The 21549-nt window shown below is 43.3% G+C and overlaps 2 protein-coding genes across 2 annotated transcripts; one reads left to right on the top strand and one right to left on the bottom strand.

The window, feature by feature from the left end:
• The first annotated feature begins 6072 nt into the window (after positions 1-6072).
• On the top strand, positions 6073-17347 carry LOC143495157 (coiled-coil domain-containing protein 175-like). Its single transcript, XM_076992448.1, has 19 exons — positions 6073-6239; positions 7177-7262; positions 10048-10159; positions 10308-10443; positions 10660-10888; positions 10966-11088; positions 12250-12359; positions 12432-12513; positions 13144-13280; positions 14288-14398; positions 14567-14638; positions 14728-14863; positions 14941-15069; positions 15172-15310; positions 15457-15536; positions 15616-15768; positions 15899-16001; positions 16525-16568; positions 16811-17347. Exons 1-19 carry the CDS (start codon positions 6173-6175, stop codon positions 17018-17020), a joined length of 2259 nt encoding a protein of 752 aa, XP_076848563.1. The 5' UTR covers positions 6073-6172; the 3' UTR covers positions 17021-17347.
• On the bottom strand, positions 17222-20424 carry LOC143495158 (JNK1/MAPK8-associated membrane protein-like). Its single transcript, XM_076992449.1, has 7 exons — positions 20264-20424; positions 20058-20131; positions 19658-19812; positions 19280-19486; positions 18949-19130; positions 18476-18552; positions 17222-18345 (listed from the first exon to the last, which is right to left on the bottom strand). The coding sequence occupies exons 1-7, from the start codon at positions 20268-20270 to the stop codon at positions 18127-18129; spliced, it is 921 nt and encodes a 306-aa protein (XP_076848564.1). The 5' UTR covers positions 20271-20424; the 3' UTR covers positions 17222-18126.
• Positions 20425-21549: the final 1125 nt, after the last annotated feature.

The raw sequence follows: 21549 nt of genomic DNA, 5'->3' as shown, positions 1-21549 counted from the left end.
AGAACGCTATTTTAGGTCTTATCAACCTGATTAATTCAAACTTTAATTAAAAGTCTAAACTTGATTCATATGTAATGCCATCTGTCATCTCCACTTAATATATCCATCTGTAAGCATTTAATGCTGATATATATGTGCACTTTGCTTGATATATTTGTGACCAGCTAATGAGGAAAATCTACATATCTATTTATCTACATATAAAATGTATGTGAAGGCATCATACCACCCATATGTCTACTGTACTGTACTTTACTCTCTACATTAATCATACAGGTATTTCTGCCATATGATAAGATATGATAAGATCCATATGTCTGCGCAGTAGCATTGAGATCAGATTCTGCTTAAATGAAAGTTCTGCCACTTTAAAAGTTTCAGATCCAGCAGAGGAGGCAAATCAACATCTCACCTGCACCCCGAGTACTTTGGTAAATAAGGTCGTTATCTGTGACTAAACAGAGCCCCTGTGTTGAACTGAGTCAAATAGATCTCTAGTGTGTCTGCTTCTTTCATTAGAAAGGAAGAGACAGGCAGGAAGAGAGAAAGAGAGAACAAAAGAGGGAGAGAGAGGAAGAGAGAGAGGGGGGAGGGAGAGAGAGAGGGAGAGGGGGGAGATGGGGAGGAAGAGATAGAGGGAGAAGGAGAGAGAGGGTGAGAGGGAGAAAGAGAGAGAGGGAGAGATAGAGGGAGATAGAGCATGTCAAAGCATTCGTTTACGCCAACGCAACTGCAAGAACTCAATTCTTGCAGGGTGAAGAAAGATAATAATGAGTTATCATTCTGGTATTAGTGCTTCAGGTGCATATCCATGGCTGGATTATATCCATGGGTAGATTATTTCCATGGCTGGATTATGCACATGGCTGGATTATACACACAATGCTATACAGTACTATACAAGACAGTATACAGAATCAGTAAATATGAGATCGTTTTCCGACAGTGTCACATCAGTTCCCTGGGTGGTATGAACCCTCTCGGGTGGTTACAGTGCACCCATTCTGACGATGGTCCAAACCAAAGAACAAGGCCTTCCCCACAGCCTCCAGCAGAGTGTGTTGATCTGAGCATGTGTGCCTGCCTGCACTCTGATTCAAGCAGCTCTCCCACACAGAGACGCTCAGATGCAGTGACCGAAACAGCCCGTGCTACTCAGGGACCTCGCGGGGAAAAACCCCAATAACCTCCTGCTCCACGAGCACCAGAGCAAACGCAGCACACTTCACGCCAAGCGGCGAGGGGCAGGACGCCAAAGGAGACTCGCTGAACCTCTGGAGATATATGGACAGATGACACCACACGTCATAGCGTGGGGGTGCCGTCATTGTGACATGCCGCAGTCAAAGTTTGAAAACAACACATACTCGTGTACATACTACATAAATGTAGCTCCCGAACACTAGATTGAGTAACATTGTAAGAAAATCAGGTTGGTTTGGTCATTTGTTTAACGATATCATTGTTATAACCATTCCCACACTAACCCCCATTAAATGTTTCTTCTAGGCCTAAAAAATCATCTGAACCACATTCAGGAGAATTACAGGCTGTGTAATATCATCCTCATTTCTCATTTACTGCATAAGATCACATTCAAATCTAATGATGCTATGCCTGTCTGCAATATCTTTCTACACAGCCCAGGGTTTCATGTGTCTTATGAAGCCTATCTCTCTCTCTCTCTCTCTCTCTCTCTCTCTCTCTCTCTCTCTCTCTCTCTTTCTCTCTCTCTCTCTCTCTCTCTCTCTCCATCTCTTTGGCTAGACACAAATAATTGCGATACTATTAGCACAATCAGGTGACATCTGCATAGTTGCCCTTAGATGCAGGTAAACAAGAAGATGATCGGACTTGGCAGAGACCACGCTGCTGGGCCCCTCAGCTCGGTTGGCTCGACACTTCACTCCTGGTGGCCCAGTTATCCTCCTGAACACTGATGGCTGCTCTTTCAGGCTTCCGGCCCGCTGGGTGTAAGACGTCACTGCGCCATTGTCAAGCTGCTATCTGAAGAATAAAACCAACCCAAGCAGGTTTTTTAGTGGCACGCCACACTAATTACGCTGAAAAGAGGTAGCGTTCTGTCCGGCGGCGGGTGAAGGAAAACCACAGCTGCAGGAGATATAGGAGCGTGAGCATGGCGCAGAAGCCCGAGGTGGGAGGACACCGCCCAGAACACCCAGGCGATACGGCTCGTCCCGGCTGAGAGGTGGGCACCTGAGGACTCACGAAAGGGTCTGGAGCCCACCAGGGCAAATGGCCTCGTGGGCTGTCACAGCTGGCAGGTCAGAACATACACTCCTGTCCCCATGAAGGGCTCACGGTGAGGCAGAACGGGTCGTGGGGCGCTAGTGGGCTTCCTGGATGGGGCGGGGCGCTCGGGTTCCTGCCACAAGGGCCAAAAAAGCCTCGTGACAGGGAGTGCCTGTTGGAAGATCATCTCCAGGCCCAGCGGGCAGAGGCGCGGAAGCACCCTCCGCACTAGTGATCGCGCACTGTGATCCCTGACGTAAATCTCAGCTCTGTTCTCTACAAACAACAAACCAAAAAAACAAGGGTGCGCCCAAACAAACTCGTTAAAGGGGAAATTGAGTTGTGATTTTCTGGTATAAATCACAGCATGGGAGGCCAGTCCTCTGGGGTTTGGGGGCAGGGATCCAGAGCTTTGGTTGGGCTTTAAAGGAGAGTGAGGTGGGGGTAGGATAGATCCAGACGGCCTGTTGAATGAAAGCGTTTACTCACAAAAGCTCCACCGCTCCAGTAAGACACATGGTGATGTATTACCTCTGAGGGAAGGTTTCTCTCTATCACTGATTAGAATTCAGAAACGACCACTCCAAAATGCATTTTCCATCCTTACCCTCATGAACCCTTGTTTGAAGAGCCCAGGAGCATCTCACATCTCACTCATTCACACAAACTTTACCTCCTTTACCTCATCTCTCCGCTCTACTTACTCACTCTTTCACATAAAGGACCTTCATCACCCCATCTACCCACCCCACCCACCCCACCCATGGTCCTCATGGTACCCCAGCTAGGAGCACGGGATATTTCCTCACATCATGCATTATGCAATTCTTCTCCTGCTGAGAGGTTAAGCCGAGTATCAAATGACCCACAGGTCTGATGCAAGCTCACCCCTGTCTGTAAGGGCCCTGTCAAGTGACTACAGTTTACTGCGGAGGAGTGCAGACCCTCAGGAGAAGACCTTCGGGAAGCATGCGGCAGAAAAGGCCCCGCGTGGGGCGGAAGACGCCCTGCATACAGCCCCATTCTCCCAGAATACCCCACACACGGCCCGCTGATCGGAGCACAAGCATGAAGCAGACGCACAAGTGCTTTTATGTCACTCCATGCACAGAAAAACACCACAGAATAGACTATCATGACCAAACCTCAGAAAAACACCACAGAATAGACTATCATGACCAAACCTCAGAAAAACACCACAGAATAGACTATCATGATCAAACCTCAGAAAAACACCACAGAATAGACTATCATGATCAAACCTCAGAAAAACACCACAGAATAGACTATCATGATCAAACCTCAGAAAAACACCACAGAATAACTATCATGACCAAACCTCAGAAAAACACCACAGAATAGACTATCATGATCAAACCTCAGAAAAACACCACAGAATAGACTATCATGATCAAACCTCAGCCAGACGGGGAGGCGTGTCTGTGGAACAGTTATTTAGTTCAGGGACAAATCCTGAATACACAGGTACAAAACAGTTGGAGCAATCTGCAGTATAAAACAATGCTGGGTCCTGACTGATATATTGTGTTATGATCACGATACAGGTGCAGCAATATGATGCACAAACATTTGAAGCTGATGTTTTCACCTCAAAGGCTTTTGAACAAAAGCCTCCAAATACAGTTGTTTCTGCGAAAGAGAAATACATGGAAACATGAGCTGTCAAGCTATCATGGCTGGTACACAGAACAAATGATTCTGCATTACCTTGTAAATGCTTGTATGATTCCACTCAGAGGGCTCTGTGGACAATACAGGAACACGCTTCACTGATATTTATGTTGATGATACAATCTAATCTCCTTTACACATCTAAAATGGCACAAATGCAAATATTACATGCAAATAATTAAATTAGGTGTGACATACTGCTTTAATACTCTTCACTGGGATGTTCTATTTGGCTCACATCCATGTGTAAAGGAATTGCCGCAATGTTTTCATAATCAATACTGTGCACACATGCCATATGAGTCCCTGTAACCCAGTCCAATTATGTTAAAACCACTTGAAGGGTTTGAGGCGAAGCGATTGATTCCGACAGACATTCACCAGGCCCGGCCGCAGCCGTGGGAGCTGTGTCACGAGGGCACCGTGTATCACGATTCGTCCTTGTACCCCCCGCTTGACTTCAGATCAGAAATAAATTAGCTACTAGATTTGAAATGCTGGCTCGCAGTTGGGCCAGGCCAGGTGCGTGATCCGCTCCGGGGTGGAGCCGCTGTGCGCTTTCTACAGTAAACACGGCTTTCCGACGAACAGCCCAGCGTCCGGCAGGTGTAGTATGAGCCGACGGAGGTGCAGGAAACTCTCGAGCCGGTTCGCACACACCTCGCAAGAAGAGTCAGGCGGAGGACTGTCTCAGCTACAAAAAAGAAGTGGTGTGTTCTTTCAGACGGGAAGCGTTGTGAGGCTCCGTCTCATTTTCACAGAGCTTTGCTGAGACTTCAGTGATCCTTACACCCTCTGTGGTTGGGAGCTTTGCTGAGAGGCCTCAGAGAAGAGTGGGCCGGCAGATAACAGCAGCCGTCGAAGGCTCGGAGCGGCTCACCCATCACTCAGCTGCCCACACCAGCCTGCAGCCGCTGTCTGGCGAGCCCAATTAAAACCGTCCGCTCGGTCGGCTCCACTCCTCGTTCTCCGTCGTGCATTGTTGCAGTACCGAGTGGCCCAGAAAGATAAAAAAAAAAAGAATTCTGCATGATTTTGCAAATGCATCGCAAACTTGTATAATATACTGGTCTTGTATAAAAATCACAGGGTGCATAGTCTAAGTGTGCGAAGTCGTCTCACTTTCACAAACGTGCAAACATCGGGTCCACCCTGGATACAACATAGGCCGCAACAAACGTTCTGTTTGTTTGTTTATCAATATGATTCAAGGTTATAAACTCATATAGTACAACTTGTCTGAGTAGACCTGGACCGAAATGAGTTGCTTTTCCAGGACAATTGAGACAGAGCAAGAGCAAGAGGAGGTTAGTGGAAAACATAAAGTACATGATATTTCCTGGGTGCCATTGGTAAGAAAATCAATAAGAACCCTGCAGTTGGAAGGCGGTCTAATTGCTTCTCCACTATGGTACATTCTCTAATAAAGATGATGGAGCAACAGTGCCCCCTTGTGATCATATATATATATGAAAGTGTTTCTTCGTGGGAGACCAAAATTCGGGGCTCTTCCAAGTGCTTGACGCCATGTCAGGTACAAATAGCTTTCATAAGTAGTATTACATTAGACACGTAATTACGTCATTTAATCCTCCACAACCCTTAAAGTTGAAATCTAATAATACAATATTAGATCAGCCTATTGCAAAAGTGTTGGAAATACAACACAAATAAGGGATGTGATGTATAAAGATATAGCCTATCATAACAAAATGTACAGAAAGTATTTCGAAGCGTAACGTATAAATAGCTTTTTGCTCCGTTTTGTTGAAAGCATAAAACAGAAGTAATGTGAAAGAATACGGACGTAAGACAGACGTCTTCTGTCATCATGACGTTTCGTGTCTCAAGATTAACGCTACGACCGACTAATCATAAAAGGTGTGTGACCATCAACTCGTCACAGATGTTTCTTGTGTATGCAAACTACCATAATGCAGCATCAGAAGGCGCCTGGCCAGTGGATATACGTGTGTGTGCTGCGTTTAATGCATGCAAAGGAGCCATGCAAACGTGGAAAACGTCCGTGCAGGTTTGGATCTGCACGTGCGCTCTGAGCTGTCACCACACGTCATCGTGTCGCTCAGCTACGGTTTCCATACCAACATAGTACACAGATGGACAACTTTGAAGTTTTGAACCTAGTGACACTTCTGAACATAACAAGACCTGCTTATTTCTATTATTATTGTTGTTTTTATTTCTTTATTCGTTTTGCTTTAAAGTAATGGCTAATTGCTTAGTCCCAGACTTCCCTGGTGTTAATGTTGCCCTGGAACATCTAACCGCAGTAGGTAAGAAAAACCTTAACTAACCTTAACTAACCTTAACTAACCTTAACTAACATTAACTAACATTAACTAACAATAACTAACCCTACAATAACAGCATTGATTAAACTAACAACATTAAGTAACCCTATAATAACAGCATTAATTAAACTAACGATAACTAACCCTACAATAACAGCATTGATTAAACTTACGATAACTAACCCTACAATAACAGCATTGATTAAACTAACAACATTAACTAACCCTACAATAACAGCATTGATTAAACTAACAACATTAACTAACCCTACAATAACAACATTGACTAAAGTAACGACCTTAACTAACCCTATAATAACAGCATTAATTAAACTAACGATAACTAACCCTACAATAACAGCATTGATTAAACTAACGATAACTAACCCTACAATAACAGCATTGATTAAACTAACAACATTAACTAACCCTACAATAACAGCATTGATTAAACTAACAACATTAACTAACCCTACAATAACAACATTGACTAAAGTAACGACCTTAACTAACCCTATAATAACAGCATTGACTAAAGTAGCGACCTTAACTAACCCTATAATAACAGCATTGATTAAACTAACGATAACTAACCCTACAATAACAGCATTGACTAAAGTAACGACCTTACCTAACCCTATAATACTGTAATAGCATTGATTAAACTATTGATAAATAACTCTTCAATAACAGCATTCATTAAACTAACGATATCTAACCCTACAATAACAGCATTAACTAAACTAAGGACCTTAACTAACCCTACAATAACAGAATTAACTAAACTACCCTACAATAACACCATTGCGGTCTGTGAAAGCGCTCCGTCAATATTTTAATAAACAGTATGGCATTTAAATCTATGGAATGTCATTTTAATATATGGTATGTCACAACTTCTTTGCTTGATATTTGCCAGATAAACAGCTGAGAGACAAGGGTGTGTCGTTCAGTGAAGAAGCCTGCCATCACCTGAGAGCAATAGCAGACGCTATTACAGACCTGGTAAACCGCCATTATACGAGCGACTGAATCACTTCCGATTGCTGATGCATTCTTTTTTATAAATATAAATTTGAAATCTCTGATTTCTGTTGTATGCTTAAAATAACGATGCCAATATTTAGTCATTTATTTTATTGCACTTTTTAACTTGAAGCAGAAATCTCAGCAGAGGGTAAATCCCAGTAAACACTTTTGGTTGTCCATTTGTATTTTTAGACCAGGGGTCGGCAACCTTTGAGACATGGAGTGGTAACTTTAACATGTCTAGTCAATGAGTGTGACACTATAAACAAATAAAACTGGAGCGGGGGGGTTGCATGTTGCGTACTGACAGTCACGCTGTCTACATTCAGATTAAGAACAGGGCTGCCCTCACTTTAGCATAAATTCCAGCATTTTTCAAACTTGGAACACAATGCAACATTACAGTCAAATTCATCAGGTAAATGTTCATTCCCCTGTTGTTGATGGGTGTTTCTTTATACTACCACATATCGTTTCGGACAACACTGCAAAGAATGTGACACGGCAAGTATAAACGCCTCCACCATTCACGCAGGTTCGCGCGAGGTGTGCAGAGTTACACGCTACAGTCACTCGCGAAAGTATAATCCATAATACAGTTTTTGACTACTGCTAACGCGCGTTTGTCCAATCTGTAATCACATTTTCAAAACTCCAAACACATTGAACACAACATCAGTTTTCAGTGGCTATACTATTAGTTCAATTCATGTTGTTATGGCACAAAATGCAGTCATTTTACGTTTTTATAATGCATACATTTTCTATACACACAGGGTTATCCAGTAACAAAATTCTGGATAATTTTTGCTTTATTTACAATTGCTTGAACACAGCATGTCAAAAATGAAAACCTAAGGTTCAAAACCTTAAATACTGTATAAAATGCAAAGTTCTGCAAAAACAAAGGCAGCTGAAAAGCTATTACTGTAATACATATTTTTTGCACATATATATCAATGAAATAAAATGAAGTACAGTAATGTACCGGGTCAGAGAGGAGCAAATATAACAATTTGTCCTGCAATCTCAAGTGTTGGTTTGGTCCTTCACAAATGCCAGATTGGTCCCTATAACAGTGACCTCCTTCTTTCGTTTTTGAATGAACTCTACCAAGAACTGGTTCCAGAAGCAGAAAGGGAACAGGTGGGAGGAAACACGAGGACATTTGTAATGGGACAATGTAGCATTTTGTCATTCTCATGTCACCACAAACTGGTTTATAGACCATCCAAGAGTGATGTCCCTTTTCCTCCCGCCCATCTCGACTTTCCTCAACACCACTAAGGAACTTTTTTCAGTCTGGAGGTGGAAGGTGTATGATCATCGACCCCATGACCAAATGTCCCTGCTGCATGCAATGGATCCGGGCTGCAGAGACATTTCAGCTGAAGACTGCCAGGGGTGAATAAGGCATACCAAGCTTTTCTACCCCAGGTGCATGGCAAGGGCCAACATCAGATGTGATGTGAATGAAAACATGTGGCCAACTGCTGCAGACCGTTTAGATTCGACCAGACTGTTCAGCTTTGTATTCTGTTTTTCCCCCTTGTGTGGTTTTTTTGTATATGTGTATTTTTACACATATGGGACCATGGCTGATTATGTTTACAATTACGATAATTATTTTTTGGGTTAGGCCACAATTTACAGTAATGTCCCTAATACAGTAAAATATAACCTTTACTGCAAAACTGTTACTGACTTCTTTTTTGTCTAATCTACATTCCATATAGTACCTAACAGTAAATATCACTCATTGTGTAGACAGTATGTTGCCAAAAATTCACACATTTGAAAAAAAAGTCCAAATGAAGCGGATTACAGTAAAAATGAACTGACTAAGAAAACAACAGATGTTACTGTAAAATATCTGTTGTTTGCTGGGAGAGAGAGTAAAATATTACATGTAATGGTGTTTCTGTACTGCCATCAAAAGTTAGTTTTTTTTACAGTGGTTGTGCAGTGACTGACTATGTTCATCTCGAATAGAGAATCTGTGCTAGTGTTTGAAAGAATGATTGTATACTGAACCAGGTTTACTGTGTTTTAACAAAGTTGGTGTATAAAGAAAAAACTTTGTTTGTGTTGTGAAATGCAGAGTTGCTATTTAGTTAAGAAAATGCACTTTTGAACACGATATTAACTATTTGGCTATGTTTGTGAGGTCAGTGTGTTGCTGTGTTTAGAGTTTTGACAATGTATCACAAGTATTGGGAAACGCATGTTAGCAGTCGTCAAAAACTGTAAATAATTCAGCCTTGACGCGGCTCAGGGATTAAGTCACATGCAGTGTTGTGTGGCCGTTAGGGTTATTTAAACAAATTTAAACATGGTTCTGTGGCGGGAGCTGAGTGCAGAGCGTTGAGGAGCGATTTCGATTGGAGGATCTTGCTCTCTGTCTGAGATTTTTTATTATTATTTTTTTTTGCTGATGCTGGTCCAGCATGTCGCGTGCCAGTGATTATGCCTCTACGTGCCAATGGTGGTACATAGATTGCCGACCCCTGGTCTAGACAAAACCAATTTTTCTCCAGGCAGGAAACTTTGAATTGAGCTTAAGATGTATTCATCCAGACTAGAACCTCAAAATATCACTTATATGTGAAGCACAGTAACCAGATCCAGATATTGATCAAACTAACTCAAAATAAAATGACTCCCAGCCAACCAAGCTGCTGCTTGGTGTTGTGACACAGTGTGTATCTCGGTATTTAAAAATGACATGGAAGTCGCCACCTTACCTAAGCTCAATGCTTAGGAGGCGTCCAGAAAGGCTGCTCTGGAGGAGCTGGAGGTGGAGACGATCGACACGAGCAAGCTCCGCCATCAGCTGCTATGTCAGCGTGACCACATCACGAGTGAGGTATCAGGTAGGCGAAACGTACACCAATTCACCCAAAACTAATGTATAATGCCTGTCTGTGTGCACCGACTCACCTGGTATAACCTATTATTGTGTGTATCAAACGGCCATCTCAAACAAATGAAACGGATCTGAATGGATCTGGTCGGTTCTAGCCGGTGTAGCAGCCGCCAGAGAGGCTAACTCTGTCCAGCTGTCTCAGCTCCAGACTGAGATCGAAGCCACAGAGAAGGACATAGGGCTCATGGAGAAAAGATGGAAACTCTTGGAGGAACAGAACGCTGTTCTTGCGTAAGTTCTATTGAGTGGGATATGTGTTGGCAGACAAAAGTAATCAATAAACCTGCATGGTTAGACGTGACCTATTTTACCTCAGCTGTAGACACGACAATGTGAAGATAAGCTTTTTTGTTACTGCACGTGTCAGGAGTGTCACAGGCCTGGCAGATGAGAGCCACTTTTTTTGTCTCAGAATTTTTTGTCACTGACAAAGGACTATTTTTCTAGACATGATCAAGAGCTACTGAAGGGCAGACACGCTGAGTTCGTTACCCAGCTCAACCTCCAGCTCTCAGATAGAGCCGATAAGCAGATCGCACTCACCAAGACTCTCAACGAAACACAGTCAATAAAAGTCAAAATTACTCAGGTGGACACGGCCAGAAATGATCTAGGAGAAGACATGGTGAAGGAGAGGATCAAATTTGCAGAGAGAAAGAAAATGCTGGCGACAGAGGTAATCCCAGAGGTGGTAACATTTACTCTGTCTTCATAAAAGTTTTAGATTGTCATATGTAGGTTTTCATTCTGTAGATTACAAAAATCATGAAGAACATTAATGAACAGAAGCAGACGAACGCCTCTGCCCGCAGACATCTTGATGTGCTTTCTGCGGAGCTCGCCAATAAAGAAGAACAAGTGAAAGAACATTCAGAAGTAAGCTGGTGGTGAAACCCCCTGACCACCAATCAGATGTGTATCCTGCACCACACCTCAGTGTGGCCAAATCTGGGTTCCTGCACTTTTTGCTTAACTTGTTTATGCTGTAGATTGTAAATAACTGTAAAGGGATGCAGTTTGTGTTGTATTTTGTTATCCACAGCACATGAATTAGTAATGAAACAATGAATGTGATGGTAAGACATCCATACCAGCTGTAGGTTTTGCTCCTGAAATGTGCAGAGATGTTTGTTTTCTTCCGGTCCTCAGCTAAATCCCCTGATACAGAGCAGTGTTGTATCAAGTTTACATGTACATTGTTGCCTCTGAACAGTTCACCAAAGAGTTGAACTCAAAATACCTTATGTCAGATAAGAGCAACCAGTTGATTTATTATGATGACAAGCTTCAGGATTAACGTGAACACCTCACCATTGTTTCATTTTCAGTCCAGTGTGCTGGTGTACAGAGGCAGAACAACCTAAACTGTGTCACCATCTATTTTTTTTTACATACCGCACTGTACACTTCTCTAATCTATTCTCTGGGCCAGCTACTAGACCAGTAGCTGGTGTAGACCAGTAGCTCTCTTAGACCAGTAGCTGGTGTAGACCAGTACCTTTTTTAGACCAGTAGCTGGCTTTGCTGGCTAACAAATCACAATTTATTTTACTGTTTGTTGTGAGTATTCTGACCAGACTCAGGTATTGTGAATGAGGCATTTGTGCCTTTATGAATGAAACAGCAACATACTCAAAAGCAAGGCAATATTTAACCAAAAGATCAATGATCCGTATGTCTGTTGGTTTGTTTGTTTAATATCGTAATCACAGTATTTGTCATTGTGCACTCCTAATCCACTGTACACACAGCTCTTTCAAAGTGCAGAGTAGCTTCTTGTTGTATTTGTTCAAACCACTGACCATGTAGCATGACTAACTCACTCACTTCTATATTGAATTGCAGCAAGAGAAAGAAGGACACACTTGTTCTTCTTTTCCAGTGAAAACATTGCCAACTGCATTCATAACCTTAGTTCTAGGGCACTTGAATCTAGGGCGCGTCTTTGTACCACTCATAAGAACTTAAGCGGATGCCCTTATCAGGGGGCTATGTGTCACGTTTAAAGTGGGACATGTGACATTGTCTGTGATTCAGCATATCTCCAAGCTGGAGAAAAACATCACCAGACTGACTACGTCCCAGCGGAAACACAACGACGAGCTCAAACACAAGAGCAAGACGTCAGAGGAGCTGAGCCGGCAAAAGTAGGCCTTGTTTCTCTTTTGTGCCACTCTCTGTCTATTCCATTAGTTTGCATCATGGTTTCCTGTCAACAGAGAGGTCCATGACAGAGAACTGCAGGAGATGAGAAAGAAATTCCACCAAAACATTCAAGCCCTTGAAGAGAAAATACCAGAGGTGAGAAATTGTCTGTGCAACTCTCACATTATGGAACAATTAGCTTATCTCCGCTATTAAAACACTCTTCATTTGGGAGGGATCAAAGACCTGAATCTCAGCTCTTAGATGTGAGATTTATGGCATCGATTTCTTGCCTGAGGCAAATCCAGCTGAGCTGTGGTCATATGGTGCTCTTGAAGAACAGGCCTTCAAAGGCACGTCCTATGGTGTTGACCTTCAGCACAGCCATGTCCTGACCTGCTCATGCAAGTGCTGTAGTTCCCAAACTCCAACTGGAAGCCATGAAGTCTCAGTACACGAGCTTATGAAAAGTTTGCCAGATCAAAAGTCTCGTACTTCCTTGCAAATTAGCAGATAGTTCCAATTTTTGCAGCATTATTAGAGCAGGCATTAATGGTAGTTTTTTATCCAACATGGTAGAAGTTTATTTCCAGACTGAAAAAGCCTTACACAGAGGACTCTGTCCAAACACTGAGCTCGCAGTATTTCGCTGAAATTGCATGCATGTAAATTTCCTTTCAGCAGGATCAGATCTGCCTTGTCCGTAAAGTTGTGGTCATCAGGGTATTAACATGAATAAAACTGTCTTCATTTGGGAAATTTTTTTGTGTTTGTTTTGTGTTCCAGTTGGAAACTGAGATAGAGAAAGAATGGAAGGTAAACGGTGATCGTCTAGAGTCCATCGCTAAGTTGTCAGGTAGCTTTAGTGTTCAGAGGAGAAGAGAAGATGAAGCCCTGGAGGAACATCACAAGCTCTCAAGACAGTACGCTCCATGTCCTGTGGAGACAGTACGCTCCCACATGTCCTGTGGAGACAGTACGCTCCCAAATGTCCTGTGGAGACAGTACGCTCCCACATGTCCTGTGGAGATAGTACACTCCCACATGTCCTGTGGAGACAGTACACTCCCAGATGTCCTGTGGAGACAATACGCTCCCACATGTCCTGTGGAGACAGTACGCTCCCACATGTCCTGTGGAGAGAGTACGCTCCCACATGTCCTGTGGAGACAGTACGCTCCCACATGTCCTGTGGAGACAGTACACTCCCACATGTCCTGTGGAGACAGTACGCTCCCACATGTCCTGTGGAGACAGTACGCTCCCACATGTCCTGTGGAGACAGTACGCTCCCACATGTCCTGTGGAGACAGTACACTCCTACATGTGGAAACAGTACACTCCCATATGTGGAGACAGTACACTCCCACATGTCCTGTGGAGACAGTACACTCCCACATGTCCTGTGGCGACAGTACACTCCAACATGTCCTGTGGAGACAGTACGCTCCCACATGTCCTGTCGGGACAGTACGCTCCCACATGTCCTGTGGGGACAGTACGCTCCCACATGTCCTGTGGAGACAGTACACTCCCATATGTCCTGTGGGGACAGTACGCTCCCACATGTCCTGTGGAGACAGTACGCTCCCACTTGTCCTGTGGAGACAGTACACTCCCACATGTCCTGTGGCGACAGTACACTCCAACATGTCCTGTGGAGACAGTACACTCCCACATGTCCTGTGGGGACAGTACGCTCCCACATGTCCTGTGGAGACAGTACGCTCCCACATGTCCTGTGGGGACAGTACGCTCCCACATGTCCTGTGGAGACAGGACGCTCCCCACATGTCCTGAGGAGACAGTACACTCCCACATGTCCTGTGGGGACAGTACACTCCCATGTTTTTAACTTGCATCTTCTCTTTAACTAAAAAGTACATGTTCCACTGTGTTTACTACTGAACATTTTCTTGAATCCCCTCAGATTATTAAAGTCTAAGCAAAGACTTGAACAGTGTATTGGCTCGATTGCAAAGTACAAGCTTGAAGTCAAGGAGATGGAGGAGGAGAAGAAACAGCTTCAAGAAACCAACATGTATAATTAGTTAGAATTATAACCCCCCCCCAACAATAATAACAATAATAATAAAGATTTGTAATGATTCTAATCAAAGCAATCATAATACATGTTGACTACAATAACAGTAGCTACTGTATCCAAATATTTCTTGCACAAAATGTCTATTTTTATTGTTGTTTTTAGAGTCAATGCTGAGATGTTTCAGAAGAACGTGGAGGATCTGGAGAGACAGTTATCCAAAGAGCAGATGAGCAGGCAGGTTTACTCTACATCTCAACCTCATGAATGGAGTGAAGATTCTGGTTATGCACATCATCCCTAACGCATTCATATTCTGGGCTTAGGGCAGCATTCGAGGTCAAGAGAGATGAACTGTGTCGGTCTCTTGAAGGTCTTAAAACGCAGCACGAGCACCGTGTGGTAGAACTCAGTTCTGCGATTGCACTGATGAAAACAAGACAGAACAAGCTACAAGCAGAGGTTAGAGAGCAGAGTGAATCACTCCCAAATCATCTTGATATAGATTTGATCTCTAAAGTGGTTTCCTATATTCATAGGAGAAGAAACTCCAAGATCATGTAGCCATGAGCTCTTTAATTGAGGATCTCACCAACAAGGTCGCACGGGCCGAAGAAGAATGTAGACTGATGGAAATTGACTACCAAGCTGAAATACAGCAGCTCACTGTAAGACAAATTCAATACACTTGCTAAAAATAATACACATTATAAGGCAAAAAACAAAACACTCCTGCTAAACAAGACATTCATTTCATGGGATTCCAAAAGATGGAGGCTGAGTTGATGACACAAGCTGGCCTAGATGAAGAAGAGGCACTCAAAGCTCAAGAGTCTGTGTTGGAGGAAACTGAGGCACAGTTTGAGACTGACCAATCCAGACATGAGACCCTAACCAAACGAAGGGCAGGTACAGGCACCACTGTCTGCTCCTGCACCTCAGAACGCCATTTCAAATGTAACTTGGACATAGAATTAATCCTTATACTCTGTTTACTTCATTTTTATCATTAACATGTGGGTGTGCTATTTTCTTCTCATTTTAATTCTTGTCAGAATTAAACAGCAGAAAAACCAAGTTGGAAGTTTTGATTCAGAAGGTCAAAGAACGGACAGCAGCCCTGCTTGGGTCAAAGGTTATATACGCCATTCCCCATGCAGCACACCAACATGACCTTTGTTGCTTGAGCATTTAGGACATGCCCACCTTTGTAGGAGGAGCTAAAGCAGGAGCTGGAGGCCTTACGAGCCAAGCACATGCAGACGCTGGCCAATCAGGCAGCAAGGATCATCACCGTGGAGAAGACCATCTATGCGGACGGGCTGATGCTGGAACAAGTTACCATGGAAAACAGCCGTCTTCATCTGGTAAGCAAACTGCCTCCCTACTTCACTGTAGAACTCACCACCAAACACATACTACGTCACTACAGCTGCAGGACATGATGGAGCTTTGTGGACGGGACTGAGCCAGCTGTCCCCTGGTTTCTGTCTGTAGTGTATAGAGCAAATAAAGGAGGACATCTTAGTAGTGAAGAAGGACGAGGAAAGGCACGCAGGGGAGACGGCATGGCTGCGCCAGCAAGTGCAGACTCTTAATAGTAAGTCTTCAAACTCTTTATAGTAAGTCTTCAAACTCTTAATAGTAAGTCTTCAAACTCTTTGTAGTAAGTCTTCAAACTCTTTGTAGTAAGTCTTTAAACTCTTTGTAGTAAGTCTTCAAACTCTTTATAGTAAGTCTTCAAACTCTTTGTAGTAAGTCTTCAAACTCTTTGTAAGTCTTCAAACTCTTTATAGTAAGTCTTCAAACTCTTTGTAGTAAGTCTTCAAACTCTTTGTAGTAAGTCTTCAAACTCTTTGTAGTAAGTCTTCAAACTCTTTATAGTAAGTCTTCAAATTCTTTGTAGTAAGTCTTCAAACTTTGTAGTAAGTCTTCAAACTCTTTATAGTAAGTCTTCAAACTCTTTGTAGTAAGTCTTCAGACTCTTTGTAGTAAGTCTGCAGACTCTTTGTAGTAAGTCTTCAGGACATCTCGGCTCTTCTCCAAACCTGAGTGTGTAAATACACAACCAGTCTGTCATCTTCTTGTCAAGTTTTGTTTTCATACGTGACATTTTCCTACAGGTAGTCTCATGGAGGACTGGGTCATAGATAAACTGGTTACTAAGGTAAGGGCTTTAAATATGGGGCAAATACCAGAATGGTCAAAGCCAGCACTAGTTGATATCCAACTAATCGTAGTTCCACAGTAACACTTCATATCTGCATAAGTATCGGACACTTTAATACTAGAATAAATACTATACGTGTATTACAGTATTACACAATTTATTCCTAATGATTACAGAATTTACTATTTATTACAGTATTTATTACCAGATGTAGAAATGGTAACAATCCCTGCTCGCAGGAATCTACAGAGAGAGATGAAAAGGTTCTTGAAGGGATGCACAGATTTACGGTCGCGGTTCGGGCGATGGTGCAGCGAATCGGAGCCATAAATGCCCGAGTGGAGGAGGAGCTAGCAGCCCTGAGCCCCCCGATGAGGAACAGGGTGTCTACAGAAGCCCACAAGAAGCAGCCCACACATCAGACCAGGGACCAGCCAGCAGAGCGTTGACTTCAGTGCCATAGTCATCCGCCCTTATAAAAACAGAGAGGCACGTGCTGAATCAAACATTACAATGGAATTAGACAGGACACCTAGGACTTCTGGGTAACAGTACGAGAGATGTGGCCACTGACTCTACTGACAAAGTATATTATTAGACTTTACAACACAAGCAAACTTACTGTATTATTTTATTAAACTTGAATGTCACAGCAATGCCATTAGTTCTCTTTCAACCCAATGTGGTAAAAACACAATTTACATATAAATTGAATTTTTCTTTTATTATTTCTGCATTTCACCATTACCAGAACAATGAACTTTCCCATTTACAAGTAAATAACAGTAAATTCTGAATGTAAATTCTTTTAAATATACATGCATAAAATTCTCACATTTATTTCTCAACTTAGACGCATTACTGAGAGGCAATATACTGTATATGTAATCACGCTCTCAACACATTATGCATACATCAGCAGCAACATTACCATTGGATAAAATCACACCTTCATGAGGCCTGCCAAACAGGGTTAGCGTTTACACTTTATAACCACTACACACATGTATGACTACACACAACGTCAAGTGACGTTTGCTTGCATCTTGTGTGTATGTATGTTGTGGGGGGGGGGGGGGGGGGGGGTAAATAACTACAAGCACATTTTACAGACCAGCTGCAGATAACATGAGGTTCCTCTTTACAGGAAGAGACGCACATATAGTAACATCACTGCATGAACACAGAACCTCAAAAATGCAAGAAAGGTACCATCCACTTAAAATGTACAGATCAACACCTCAAATAGGGAGTATTTCTGATAGACGCTGGTAGACTCACAGTCTGTAGCATTTAGCCAAAAGTATACACGTCATAAGAGCATATTCTTCAGTCTAAACATATAACACAAGCCTGCTTCTCTCTTTAACGAATGCCAGAGATGTTCACCAGGGACTCTGTGGAGTGCGTGAAGATGTTCGGAGTGTGCTGCTCAGGGTTCTCCAGTGTCACTGGTCTTAGGAAAATTTAGTAACTACCAAGTGCAATGGTGATAACTGTATTTCTGTAGAAGATGAGCTACAGCCAGTGGAGCTACAACCACTGGACACACCTACTAGTGTCCATTTCCCCCTTCTGACAAAATCCTGTTGGGCTCTGTGAACCTGGCTGTGAGCAAGTAAAACAGGGCGGGCCCAGGTACCAGGGCCAATAGCGGCAAATCCTGACTCAGCTTGTCCAATCGGGAGATGGAGATGATGCCGTAGGCGTGGAGGAGCCAATGGCTGAAGAGTACCACCATCCTTTTCTTCTTGGCAACAAGGTTTGTAAACGTCTGTTAGGAGAGAACAGTGTGAAAACATGAGCTTCAAGATACAAACGTAAGGTCAACAACACAGAACTGAACAAGAGGAATAATGCTAGCAATTTATGTAATACAAAACATTAACATGTACATGGCTTACCTGTATTTCTGAAGCTGACATATACACTGCCAATGTAACCAGGGACAACACCAAAATAATGTAGGGGAAGGCATAATCTAATTTACATAAAAAAACAAGAGAAAAATGATGTTGAAACCACAACAAAGAAATGCTCAGAGATTTAATCTATGATTACATGTTTTCCTGTTCTAACCCACATAAATTATTTCATCAGCTGAAACTGAACAAGTTATAAAACAGGATAAACCTAAACTACATGCTGCAAGAGAGCTGCGAGCCTCTAAGAGGAACCAAAACACATATGTTGGTGTTCATTGTGACCCGCAGGTCCAAACTGACTCCAGCTATTATATAATCACATATAAGTTCAACCACTGGCCACCGTAAGAACAGCACAGGTTCTCTTCTGACATATAGACTGGGTGTTATATCAGCATGACCTGGCCCTGGAGAAACAAGGTCAGAGCTTAGGAGGTCTACAGGACACTCACACAGAAGACCTCCTCCCACTGCTTGCAGGACAGTTAGGATTGGGAAAAAGTAGAGGGCAGCGTAGATGCTTTTGAAGCGGTCCGTCTTCCCCAGACCACACGCGATTTTTTTCACAAGCAGTGGCCGTAGTAGCATCATGAACAGCAGGCAGAAGGCGTAATAGATCAGAACCATGGTGTACCTGCAGGACCCAGGAGTCACATACAACATCAGTCAACATCAAAAACATGGCCAGATGTCTCGAGCAAAACTCAACGCTCCGTTTTAAATCTACATGGAGGTCGTCTGATGCGGTGTTTCTGCATCACTCTGTCCGTCGTCTCCACTCACAGCGGGAACACGGCCTCCTGGGTGCAGTGCAGCGTGGTGACGTAGTCGGGACTGGGGTTGTAGAGCATCGTGTACCAGTCAGACAGCATCTGGACGCGGCAGGACCGAATCTTCAGCTCCCCAACTGGATCGTTCACCATCAGAGTGACCACGGCCGCAGCGCTACACTCAAACAGCGCGGTGACGTGCTGGAGCAGGGCACTGGAACTGCACCAACACCACAAACACGGCCATCACACGCTTGGCTCTCGCCTGGACTGTCCGGCTTGTCCGTTTCAACAGCACACATCAAAAAGTTCCAAAGCCTATAATCATTATTACTTTGTGGCGTTATGATGATGATGATTGTTTTGTGAGGAAGAGTGATGATGGATTTACCTCTTTTTCCCAGAATACCATTCGATGAAGAACCAGTGCAGGAGCAGCGGCAGCATGGCCATGAAGCCCAGGTACAGCCAGTCGTACAGCTCCGGAGAGCCCACACACTTCTCACAGACCTTCTCCAGGCTTGTCCTTTCCCCACGAGGGCAAACCTTTTAAGATGAACACACAATGATTCAGTTCTGGGCAGGCTAATGTCTAACGCTTGGTGGATAATGGGTTTGCCCAGGAAGAAGGAACATCTTGATATGGGTCATGGGTTTGATGTGGGTCATGGGTTTGAAGAAGCTTCAGGATTATACCCTGTAGGACAGGAGCACAGTGAGATGTTCTCCTCTGAAGCTGAGCGCAGTCTCGATGGACATGCAGTCACTGGGCGGTTGTGAGTGTTTCTTACCCCACACTCTCCCTCGGACCCGTTAATGCTGGTCTTCCCGCAGTACAGGCCCGGACAGTTCAAGCTCACCGCCGCTGTGAGGGAGGAACCACACGGTGCAGCTCACACACTCTGAATCATCTGGTGAGGCTAACGGCTAGCTGTTGTAGCGCAGCTCCGCGGACGTCTCACACACCCGTCACCAACACACATCGCTGTATACATACCCATCATATAAACGCAGGTCCTTCGGTTATTTCAGAGCAAACATTAGATTTAGGGAGATATCCAACATTCGCCAGCGGATCAATCTTCCAGCAGTAGCCCCGGAAGCGCTTCTTCTTCACCGGGAAGGTCGCCCCCACCCACCGGGCCACAGCGCCTCCTGCAGGCCGAACACGGCCAAGCCGCCGACGTGTCCCGTTGGGCTCCGTGTGTCCATTATTTTACCTAATATAAACGTTGGCTGTTTAATTCTTCATGAAATATAAGTTTATGCGTTTTGGTCTTGTTTATTAGCCTACACTCGCCAACCAATTAATGAGAAACAGGTACACTCACTGGCCATTTTATTACTGAAGCATTTTGTAACTGTAGTTAGTGTGCACGATTTTATTAGACACACCTGTCTTATATGTATATTGTATAAGTGTAAGTGCACAATTCAGGACTATTAGCATTAATAGTATTGTTAATAATAGCATAATAGTTTATTATTATCATCAGAGCGTGGTAACAGCACTGATGTGGGTGCTTTCTGTTGTTATTTTGCCTTACACATGTGTCAAGGTAAGTGATCGAGAGTGGTTCATCACTCACAAATGTCCAGAGTCATAATAGAGTCATACCTTCAACATATTTTTAACATGTTTTTTTAAGTGGTTCCTGAGATTTTTCGCTCATTTTTAAAAGCATGGCAAGTAACATATTAGCATATAGCATACCTGTCAAGTTTTATATAAAAAAATACGGGACATTTCACGTATATGACGTCATCGCCTAATTTGCATAATCAGTTATTTGCATATAGCCGCAATCGAGGCTGTAGGAGAAACGAAAACATCTTTGGAGTGGCAAAAGTGAAGAAAAAACACCCCAAATATGTTTTGAACTACAAATGAATAAAAAAATTAAAAATTTCTAGTGGTATTTCTAGCTACAAATGGGGACATCTCCTGGGCATATTTCTGTGCCTTTAGCCCGCGTTTGTGCTTGGCAGATTGTTCGTGCTGACGGACATCGTTCCTTCCCCCATGAGAGACACTAAAATCACAGCTACATATCTTACAGAATGAGTAGCTGTGCCCCTTCATGCTCCTCTTTAGGAAAATAAATTCCCTGTCGCATTCGTCAAGGTACTTAGTACGCTTAGCTTTTTAGGCAGGACTGCCTTCTCTCGTTAAATCCTGATTTGTTGTTCCACGTTTGCTCCCACTGTCGACACTAAACCCGCGAGTTTTAATTTATATATTTTTTAAAGCATTCATGTGCCGCGCCAAACAGAATTCTGTCA

Source organism: Brachyhypopomus gauderio, unplaced genomic scaffold, assembly GCF_052324685.1.
Source record: "Brachyhypopomus gauderio isolate BG-103 unplaced genomic scaffold, BGAUD_0.2 sc93, whole genome shotgun sequence".
NCBI lineage: Eukaryota > Metazoa > Chordata > Actinopteri > Gymnotiformes > Hypopomidae > Brachyhypopomus > Brachyhypopomus gauderio.
The sequence above is the reverse complement of the archived record's forward strand: the minus strand, read 5'-3'. Positions and strand labels throughout refer to the sequence as shown.

Excerpts from the sequence above, each read along its gene's own strand:
- LOC143495157 (XM_076992448.1), top strand. The coding sequence starts at position 6,173 with ATGGCTAATTGCTTAGTCCCAGACTTCCCTGGTGTTAATGTTGCCCTG. Across the intron at positions 10,444-10,659 it reads GAACAGAACGCTGTTCTTGC|ACATGATCAAGAGCTACTGA; the intron begins GTAAGTTCTATT and ends CTATTTTTCTAG. Across the intron at positions 12,360-12,431 it reads GAGGAGCTGAGCCGGCAAAA|AGAGGTCCATGACAGAGAAC; the intron begins GTAGGCCTTGTT and ends TCCTGTCAACAG.
- LOC143495158 (XM_076992449.1), bottom strand. Across the intron at positions 19,813-20,057 it reads GGTCCGAGGGAGAGTGTGGG|GTTTGCCCTCGTGGGGAAAG; the intron begins GTAAGAAACACT and ends TCATCTTAAAAG. Across the intron at positions 19,131-19,279 it reads CAGGAGGCCGTGTTCCCGCT|GTACACCATGGTTCTGATCT; the intron begins GTGAGTGGAGAC and ends TGGGTCCTGCAG.